We start from the raw sequence: 11,388 nt of genomic DNA, 5'->3' as shown, positions 1-11,388 counted from the left end.
TCTGTTTGCTAGTATTAAATCTATTAAGTTTTTTATGTTATTTCATGCTTATGTTCAAAATTATAACTCCGAAGAGTTTAAATGTCAGAAGAGTGCAAGTTGTTAAAGATGCACACTCCACAAAATGAGTAGATGGTGTCTTCCTTAACATTTAACAAATTTGCATCATCTGCATGACTTCAGTCAGCACAAAAAAAGGTAAACCTATGTTAACAATCCACCTCAAATTTTTAAATATGACTTGTTATGTTATAGAACAAAATGTGAACCTTTCATCAATGTGAAGAATCCAAACTGTTTAGGCTGTTGCGACTTTTCTGAGAATGTACTACTTCAATTAAGTCTTCTTCTTAATTTTAACAAAATATAGTGCAGGTTATGCTCAGAACTCGAAAATATATAGAAATACAGTGAAGAGGAAGGAGTTGTTTGGTGTTTTTCTCACAGTTGTGTGGCGCCCTCTACTGGATAAACACCTGAATCAAATCTTTGAAATACTGTATACAGTGATGCTAAAAAGTATTTGGATACCTACGCCACACTTCTTCTTTTTTTTGTTATATAACAAAATAATAAACCAGATGACATTTATTTTAAAGACATAGCACAAGTTCAATGTAAGTGGTATTGTAGATTTACTTAAGTGCACAACATCATTCAGTCTTATACAAATGCATAAAGCACCCTTACAAAGACTGCAAATGCAAAGATCCAAAAACAACCTAAACAAGACAGAACTTTTCTGCTAAGTTTCTCTACTTTAATGTACAAGCTAGCATTAGCGCTAGTGGTGAAATCTGATTGCATTTTTGAGATGGTCAACATCTTTCTTCTCTCGTTCTCGATTGCTCTGACTCTGCCGGATCTTTCGTGTGGTTTCAATCCCTGAGCTCTCAAACAGCCGTGCCATGAAGGCCAGGCCCTCATGTTTGATGTAGGACTTTCCAGCAAAAGTGTAAAGAACAGGGTTTATAGAGCTGCTGATGAAGGTGAACGTGGAGGTGAAGCCACGGAATGATGTCCAGATTTGATTGAGTCTGTGAGGATGAGGATAACTTAGTTATTAAATTAGATATAAACATTGAGCGTTTGCAAACCCCCCCCCCCCCCCCCCCCCTTATTTACTGTTGCTACGTTCGACAAGCCATGGTGCTCTCACGCCACACATCATGTTCTCGTGAACCGAAAATCTCTTCATTCTAGTTAATTTATAGCATCAAATAAGCTTGTATGAACAGCATGTTTCTACCGCAGAAAGACATCAGTCCACCGTTAATTTACTAACTCTCCTGACTGCTTTGTTGGACAAAATGGCAGATTCGTGTTATGATTGGTCAGATCTCCTGTCATACTCCCGGTGAACGGTGAATTAAAAGATCCAGAATGGCATGTTTTTAGGCCCTGTTTACACTTGGTATGAAGATGCATTTTGGTCAATCAGATCACAAGCGGACAACGCTAAATACAGGTGTAAACACGGTCTAAAACATTTTGAGCTTGTCCACTTTCAGCCACTTCCAGAGATAGTCGAAAACGACCGGATTGCATTCATAGTGTAGACGCTCATGTGGTCGAATGTGTGAACAGCCACAAAAGACAAATTATTGGAAGCGCGTTAGCCAGATGGCATTTAAACTTTGTTGGTCTAGCGGAAACAAAAGCTGATGCTCTCTGTATGCATTCATGTGAGCTTATTTTGTCCATTAGATCGCAAGATCTGAAAAAACCCATACATTTACCCGCCCATAGATCCTCCCCTTACCGAACATCCAAAACAATGCTGTGTTCTGGGCTAAATGCTCTCATTGTATATGCGTAGCCTCCATATGATGTTATTTTGACCAGCTGAGAACTCGCATGGAGCTTATAAAATGTGTAAAGGAGTCAAAACAGTGGCAGGAATCCCTCAATCCGTCATACACACAAAAAAGATCTGCTGCGAGGGACACGGTTCTGATGCCTGTACCAAACTGTGATGGCAAACTCATGACTATGACGAGAAAAAAACGATATGCGTGAGCAATCTGTCCTTTTTAGGGTCTCATCTTCCTGTTTTTGGTTCATTTACATGTCTTTGGGCCGTGTTGCGCTCATATATCATTCAAACCGCACCAGAGTCCCATCTTTTCCGCAGTCTTGGTCCGCTTGTTTGGTGCGCACCAGGGTTCAGATGGCGTTCACACTTATTCAAACGAACCGCACTGACAGAGCAAACACACCAGGCTTCGTTTTAATCTAACTAAACATGCCAAGTGTGAACACAACCTAAAACACCAGGTGTAAACAGTAATATTTCTCCCTTGTCTACTTGTGATCCAATTGAACAAAACACATCTTAACACGAGCTGTAAACAGGGCACTAGTTTTAATTACTCACCTGGCTTTTGCAGGAGAATCTTCTGGGAGGAAAGCACCAGCCACCTGTTCAGAAACAAACATTGAGTTTGATAGTTGAGGAATTTAAATGTCTTTTATCATTTTTATTTCAAACAAAGGAACTGCATGCTGCCGATTCACTGGCCTTAATTTGAATTCTTTAAAACCAGGAGTTTTCAAACTTTTTGAAGCCATGAACCATTTGAGGGGTTTTGTTACACACACCTCCACCATATTCATAATGTGGAAAGGCAGCCAGGTCAGGCCGAAGGTGACGACAATCACCAGGATTAGTTTCTCACTTCGGATGTGCCTACGGAACCGGGACTTGCGAATTCTGCGCAGGATACAAACGTAGCTGCCTATGATCAGTCCATATGGCATCAAGAAACCCAACAGGATTTCCAAACAGTGCTGCAGAATCACCTAAAACAGAGTGAGGTCATATCAATCATTTAACACGATTTCCTTTTAGATATAGAGTTTGTCTACTCTTTCTATAAAGGTCTTGGTTTTTATATTTATTAGGCCTATGAGTGTCTATTGCTGGAGCAGATGTTTATTGTGCCATTAACATTGATTTTTGTCTTCTGACTAGGAAAATATGGAGTTTTGCCTTATGCTTACCTTTCTATGATACAGAAACTAAAAGAATCCATTGCATCAGCAAGCTCAGTTGTAAGGCTATACATGTCCTAAAAATAGGAAATCACTGGGCTATTGTGTCACACAATTAAGTTAGTAGCATTGCTACTTTTACACAGTTACTTCCGCAATGCTATTATTTACCACATGTTTATAATTATTGGAAAATATTTATTAGGCAAATTTAACTTACATCTCGTGAATGTGAATGTTTACAAGAACATGCTACAATCCTTGGCTCTTGCTCACTTCTGAAAGTGGTCCAGAAAACCGAATTAGGTACTGACATGCAGAGAGCAAGAATCCACAGTCCCACCAACACCCAAATTATCGCCCTCCGGTCTGTCAGGACACCAGCATGTTTCCGCCACACTACAGCCACCATCCTGTGCAGACTCATCAGCATTATCAAAAATATTGAAGCATACATGTTGGTACTGCAGAGGTACAGCAGAATCTTGCACAGTGGCAGGGTAAAAATCCAGCTGCGTTTTACTAAATAAACAATGAAAAAGGGCATTAAAAGCATCAGGAATCCATCCGCGCAGGCCAGGTTTAGGATCAGAAGGGTGGTGATGGAACGGTGGCGGGTTCGAGTCAGGATGCTCCAGATGATCAAGAGGTTTCCAGAGATGCCAATCGGTAAGAAAAGGCAGAGGATCACAGCCCCTGTTATCGATCCAGCGCTACTTCTCTTTACTGTGTCTGTAACATTGTTCATTCCAGAGTTGGTGGTGTTGAAGAGAAGGTGGATTGACATGGTATGAGATGGACTGCAAGAGGAGAGTGGTGCCTTCTTGGAGAACAACTCTTGTAAGAGTAACTCTCAACTCCAAAATGGCACTAGCAGCAATATCAATAGACACCAATATATGTATTGTGCATTAGCACAGGTATACATTGACAGCTTTCCAGATGAATTACCAAAACAAATTTCACCAAAGTGCATACTGGAGACTGCTTAATGTGATTGTTATCTGAACTTGTTTCCTGTTTGACTAGACATGCCTGTCATAGCAAATATATTCAATGCCAGCCATCTGTCAAAAAGCCACTTAGATTTTACACAGAGAAAAAGGAAACAAGCAGGATTTTTTTTTTTTTACAACATACACTGTCGGAGAAAATTTGGAAAAATTGTATTTTAGGGGTACACCAGCTGAAGCCAAGTAAGCTCAAGGGAACACCCCTAAAGGGTGCATATTACAACCTTACACATCTACACTGGATGTGACTGCTTGAGGCTGTCTACACTAGGGTTGGGTACCTATATGACCGGTATGTTACCGGAACTAATCAGAATGCATATTTCAGTGCCTCATTTCGGTGCCACTCAAATGTGCTTTCACGCTTTGGCTGGCGCCGAGCCAGAGACAAACGCGCTCAACTATTCAGTGTTTTCGACCACATAATATTATTTTAGGTTTCAGACATTTAAATGCACATAATTACTAGCAAAAAATACACACTGATGTCTATGGCCCTGTCCCAAATGGCACCCTAAACCCTCGCAGTCTTCCTACGAGTCTGCACTTTCATGACGTAACGCCACTTTGACTGTCGGGGAGAAGTCCGCTGTGGAACCCACTCCAGTGCGGGCTCAGCAGAAGTGCGCATCAAGGAAGCATATTGACCACAAAGGGGGTGCTCGCAAGCACCCTTTTGAGACCTAAAATGACAAATGGGACCCCCTATGCCTATGGTCTTGTGGACTTAACGGACACGCGCACGCGGCAGCCATTGTAAGTCCACAAGACCGAAAGTGCATATGAAGTGTGCCATTTGGCACAGGGCCTATAGCGGCAATGACAATCCTTACAGACAGTTATAATTTGACTACATGTTTTATTCATATCAGAATCACAGTATATAGTATATAGTTTACTCTATTCTTCTCCCAGTTCACCGGTCACTTACTTTCATGTATTTCGTGAGACAAGGATGAATTTATGTGATGTAAATCCGACAGATCTGATTCTCTGAGGCGCAAACTAACATGGCGGCGGCCATCACGCAGTATAGATCAACTAACACACATTCACTCACACATTTGAAAATCAGAATTTCAGATTATTCATGACATAGTTAACAAGTTTGTGAATATTTTTAATAAAAAAGAAAAAACGATAAAGCTGTCATACAGCACTATTCCGGCTGCTGTGTCATGTGAGAAGCATGACGCGTCGCCATGGAAACAATAAGGCGATGCATTCTAAAATATTTAGCCAGAGAATATGGTCATATTTCAAAATAAAGCTGAACCTTGAAGCTGGTTTGTAGCATACCAAGAATAAAAAACTACTTTGTAAAAACCCAAACGATACCTTACCCTAGTCTACACTAGATGTGACAAAGCAACCGTTACAAATTTAGTTGTCCTTTGTGTCAGCGAGCACTTGGAGTACATCAGAAACAGAACATGGCATCAGTTTACTGTTGCATGTGTACACATCCAGTGTAGACAGCATCACTTATTTTAATGGGTTCTATGGCTTTAGTTGCGACCTCTCGTACGGTAAAGACACAGTGTTAAAGTTAAAGTTCCTTTAGCTCAAACATTAGAGCATGATGCTAGCAACACCAGGGTCACAGGTTTGATGACCAGGGAATATAACCACCCATTCTCCAAACTGCATGACCTAGGGTTGCAGGGATGCTGGAGCCTAGGTTGGGAAACCCTCTGGATGGATCACTAGTAGGGAATACATAATAAAATGTATACTTTGAATATACTGTGTACGTTGCTTTCTGAGTGGGGGTAGGGTTTGGTCCCCTTCGGTTGAAATTGCGTTCTTATTGGGGAGGCTTTTGGGCCCCCTCAGTTCAAGTCATGTTCCGGGGGCACCACAATGCGACCGAAAGGTCACTTTATTAGCGATTAAAAAAAGCATGCAAAGTGCCTTTGGGGGTACTGCCTCGGTGAGTCATGAACCCTGTTCCTGGAGACCCACTGTCCTGTAGGACAGTAGGTCTCCAGGAGCACAATTATGATGGTATGCGAATGTGCTGTATGAAGGTAGTAGTCCTCTGTGGAGGCCACATCAGAGTGGTCTGACATAAGTACACCATTCTAAAACCAAATATCACAGATGGGACAACCTTCTTGTTCGTCTTGTGGACTTCACCCAAACATACAGGCCATTACAAAACCCCCATTAGGACAGGAGCATACTGGGATTGTACAAACCTTGCAGGTGTCAGGGTGAGCACCATTCTGCTAGCCTCTCTATCACCTACACCAGCACCAACCTTGGTTTCCTAGAATGTCTCCCACCCAGATGCTGATAAGACTCAGCCCTGCTCAGCTTTAGAGTGCAACTGGTTGTAAGCTACTACACTGTAAAAAATCCAACTTATGTTTTGTATGACAAATTCAGCTTTTAAAGTTTATTCAACTATTTAACATGAAAAAAGTTTGTACAACTAATTGACCCTAAGTTGAGAAAACTCAAAAATGTTCTGCAGCTGGTTGCCTTAAACTTTTAAGTTTTCTCAACTTTTCAGCGGTTCTTCAGAGGTACTATATAGCATTTTAGTCAAAGAACCGGTGAAGAACCGGTGAAGAACCTCTGAAGAACCGCTGAAGAACCACTGAAGCACCAAAATTGGTGCTATATAGCACTATAAAAGGTTCCCCTATGATTACGAGTCAAGAGCCTTTTTTGGTGCCATATAGAACCTTTTTTTTTTTTTTTAGAGTGAATTGTATGTTGGTAGCATTTACTTGGCTCTTGGCATTCAAAATGGCCAAAATGTGGTCAGAGTTCAGTCTGACTTCCTGTAAGTGGTGTGGCTTTGTTGTGTGAATGACAACATGATTTTGCAGCTTTTTTTCTGAGTTTTACATGTCATTTCACATGCTTTGTAAAAATGTGATAAATACCGTTACAGTATATTTTGTGCATAATTATGTTTACATTGTTACATTTCAGAATGTTTGCTTGTTTGTGTACACATATTATTTTTATTTTATAAACACTTGGTTTTACTAAGCTGCAGTTGGTACAGTTGCTCATTTTTCAAGTTCAAGTTTATTATATCTGCTAAAAGATAACAGACATAAAGTCTGTGCATTCAAATCTTTTGTTCTCCTTAGCAGAAGTGTAAGCAGTGTGGTTTAGCTCAAATAATGTGTAAAGCTAAGCTCAGTACTAAACCATCAGTTGGTCACTTGAGAAAAAATGACTCATACAATCTCATGTTTTTCTAGACAGGTGGTTTACCCTTGAGCAGAATTCACATTTGCTTTAGACATATCGCCGTCAGGTTTTGAAAAAAAAATGTTTTACCTCAAATGGAAAAAGAATGGTAGTGAGTGGGGTTTTACAAGTTTGAAAGAATGATTGTTGTTTTTCTTTATGTAGATATATTGTTAAAGGTTAAACCACCAGGTGATTGTGATCAGGTGACCAGTGTGGAAAAACAAAGAAGAAGTTTGTCGGAACACTTTGAGGACAACCACACTGCCTACGTATGATCTGTAGAGTCTAGTTGGTGGATGTGGGAAGGAAAAGATCCTTTTATATATATTCAGCTTTTTATTCATTATGCAGGTAAGCATATGTCATGATTTTTTTATATTTAAAACAAAGGTGACCTGCTGATATTAGGTCAGACACAAGCTCTTCTGTTTATGTTTTGGGCTGTGGCAGAAAAGCACCGGTTCTGTTCAAACTCTTCACATATGGAGGAAAAGACCACCTCAGTATACTGAAAGAGCAACAGGGCAACCATTATTAGCATTGCAAATGTATGTATAAATGTATGTTATCTGTTATATGATCCAAAAAGTGATAAAAAATTGATTTCAGCTAAAAATATGAAGAGTAAAGATAAATGTACATTACAACAAAAATTATTGTTTGAGTAATTTACCACTGTCTTTGGCTCTTGAAGTTGTTCCAAAGGCATAAAATGAGTTTGTTGTAAATCTGCCTCTTCATGTTTTACATTTTTTCCAGAGTAGCAACATACACCTACAAGACAGGACAACTATGGTCATATTTTAGCAATAGATTAAATAAAATAAAATTATATTAATGAAAACTCACCAATGACGACAATGATCAGAACACCATGCATTAGACCAGATATGAGGACAATAATCATCCATGATCTCTGAATCTGCTCAGTATAATTCACCACGGTATGATTCTGCTCAATATACTTCACCACAGTGTGATTCTGGCACTCGGGTAATTTAGTTGGTTCTGTAAAAACAGCCATAGCCTACATTTACAACTAAAGCACTGAACATCCTTATGAACTGATCACTGAATTCTCACTCACCAATGATGTGAAGTCTGGTGCCGTCGCTGAATTTTGGAGGTGCTTCAGTGGTCATGCAGTAATAAATGCCTAACTCGTCAACAGTGACATTGTTTATGAATAGACTATGTTTAGGTTGCACTGAATATTTCGGTCTGAATTTTAAATCATAGTAAAAAGGAGTTGGTGAAGTTGAAAATAACCGTAATATCATAACTGGACGATTTGGTGGTTTCAGTCGCATCCAATAAATCTCTTTTACACCAAGATCACAGTTTATAGTCACATTTTTCCCCAAATTTGTAAGTTCTGTTTCTACAGCTTGACACCATACTAGTAGACCTGTGAGATAAATAAATAAATCAAACAATAATAAAAAATAGGATTCTTAGGAAACGTGAACTTGATCAAGTACAATACATATTCAATAAATTACACTTACAAATTAGATGCAGTATGATCTTTGTGTTGTTTCCGCAACTAAAATGCATTACCTGATGAAATCTGGTTGCTTTCACAAAGGCTTTAAGATGGAACTATACTTTCCGAGCTTTGAAACCAAGAGAGGGCGATTTTAGAGCAGCCAATGAGAGGAAGTCACACTCAGACCACATTCAACATAGCCTACTTGTTTGTTTTTTTAAATGGCTCATGTGAGATCATAATTTGTATAAGTTACAGAACAAAAACTGCTGTCAAATATTGCCTGAAGCTTCATCTAAACATTAATATTGGTGTACAAACATAAAGGCTGTAAAATTTAATAAAAGACCACTGACGCACGCAAGACCTATAGATTTATTTAAAAAGGAATTTCCCCAATGAATATCTAAATGAAGTGAAACTGAATTTGACATTCTGATTAACTCCACATCATATGTAGATGTACACCTGCTGTAGAAAAATCAATGGCCATTGAGCCAGATTTATAATGTGCCATTTCCATTTTATTTTACCACAGGAACTGAGCCTGGCACACTTCTCTCTCTCTCTTCAATAAAATCTAGCCTTCAATGAAACTTGCCTCACGCACGTAGTAGCAGAAGTTGTCCACAAAGTCTTTGTAATGTCATAAATGTTTCAAAATTTCATTGTTTAATGCTAGGGAGGCGATGATCTCTGTGAACCCATGGACCAGTGTCTATATATGATTTTGACCTCATCTCAGATCAGTTTTTATAAATTGTAGCCATTTAATTACACATTTGTAGGCTATAATGAAAAGGAAAGGAAAATATATACATAACATTATAATGAGAACAAAATTGTAATAAAACGTGAATTCTCTGGGTTTGGTTGCTGTTTCAGCACTTTGTTGTTGGAAGAATGCATCTACGGCTTAATGTTACGTTTACATTCTGATTAGCACATAACTTAGTACAAGCTTCACTTGTGCATTTGCGTTATTTTGTGAAGATAAGTCATAATATTAAGATATGTAGTATAAATATCTGATTAATCTCATATCAATGTGTTTCGTTGAGGTAAATAACCCGCAGCACTTCATTGTAGGCCGACGTTACCTGATCATCTTTAGCTTCAGCAACAAGTCCCCCCTAGCCTGGTCTTTCCAGACTCTCGTACATTTCATTTGTAGAGAGAGTCTGGCCACTCTCCATTGACAAGCATTTACTTCCTTGAAGGCGGGTACTCTGTTGAAGTTTAAAACTATTGGATCTGCTCAGAGTCACTCTGATCTGCCATAACCAATTGCTAACTTTTGGTCGTGAGTGACGTATGTTACACGCTGTTCGCCTTTGATTCTCACATGGAAGTCTGCAAATAAATGTGCACACCTCAGTGATAAAACCTAAAACTCGTGCATTCGGATTGTGATTTATTCACAGTGGCGGGGAGAGTTTTGTGATCGGGAACGTGCTGCTCTCGTGGTCCATAACATGATTGTAGGCTGTAAATATGCTGTCATATGCTTGGTATGATAAGAATAAATGCTGCCGTAAATAACGGCCCAATTCCAATGTTTACGTGCTTTTCTTCGTTTAATTTTTTTAACGGTGATTAAATATATTGCTCTTGTAAACACTTGCCAGCATTTAAAGAGATACAAGTCTAGAAATGCATCCAAATTACAGCGCACGCAACCGCACAGTGCTCGGTTAAATTCTGGTCAAAGATATAGATAAGATATAAGATATATTCTTGAAAACTCAGAGATGTGGATTCGGAGAGCAATTAAATTAATGTGTTTGTCTAAAACAGTAGGTAATTCGGCCAGGGATTTTAACGTGGGTGATGGGAGAAGGACGGCTTCAGCCAACTCCTTCACCACTAACGGATCGAGCTGGAAAATCAAACTTTTCCCAGGCCACAACATCATGGCTACCAATAAAACTCTGCAAAGATTGTTCTTGGTCTGGCTTTAACTTCTGGATGTTCGGCAGCGGTGCCAGGAATGAATGGCTTCACTCGCATCTTTCTCCGCCACCATTACTGAACTACAACTCAAACTAGCGCACGACATCAACGTCATCGTTCTCAGCCACTCCCTCTGTTTGCTGATTGGACCGGTAAAAATTTGTTTGGAGAAAACCTAAGCATGGAAAATTAAAGGGGTCATAGAATGACATTTTTGTACAAGTTAATATGATTCTTTAGTGTCTAAATGACAAGTTTGTAATATACTTTAATTAAAAATTCTCATTAGTATTGTAAGAAAACACTCATTTTACCTGGTCAAAACCAACTCAGTTTTCAGCAAGTCATTTCAGTGTATGTGACTTTAAATGATAATGAGCTTTGCTCACCCCGCCCCCTCTGCTCTGTGGGGCGTTCGGTTCGACCCGACACAACACCACAACACACGTGGAGTGTTGCCTTGACAACATTTGAGGGTATATTTTCGAGAAATAATGGCAGCGGGAGTCTCTGAAGACACATCTAAGCAACCTTATCAATTTGAACCGGAGTCGGACCAGGAACAGATGACGAACCCATCGAAGTTCGAACAGGACGTTTCTGAATGGTTGGTTAACGTCATGTCACTTTGATCTATCTTTGTACTGGCAGAGTAGCGTAGTTGCTATGTGTTTACTGATGTGTTAGTTCATTGACAGATTGATGTTATGTTATAAGATTTTT

General features: G+C 39.4%; 1 protein-coding gene across 1 annotated transcript; it reads right to left on the bottom strand.

Annotated features, from left to right (window-relative positions):
- Positions 1-784: 784 nt before the first annotated feature.
- Positions 785-3,781, bottom strand: LOC307120169 (leukotriene B4 receptor 1-like; the record flags this gene model as incomplete). The annotated part of the gene is made up of 4 exons (XM_079807056.1): positions 785-1,037; positions 2,378-2,421; positions 2,602-2,802; positions 3,215-3,781. 4 exons carry the CDS (start codon positions 3,779-3,781, stop codon positions 785-787), a joined length of 1,065 nt encoding a protein of 354 aa, XP_079663182.1.
- Between the last annotated feature and the right edge of the window lie 7,607 nt (positions 3,782-11,388).

Source organism: Gobio gobio (assembly GCF_949357685.1).
Source record: "Gobio gobio genome assembly, chromosome: 24".
Taxonomy (NCBI): domain Eukaryota; kingdom Metazoa; phylum Chordata; class Actinopteri; order Cypriniformes; family Gobionidae; genus Gobio; species Gobio gobio.
This window is presented reverse-complemented; position numbering and strand designations above follow the sequence as displayed.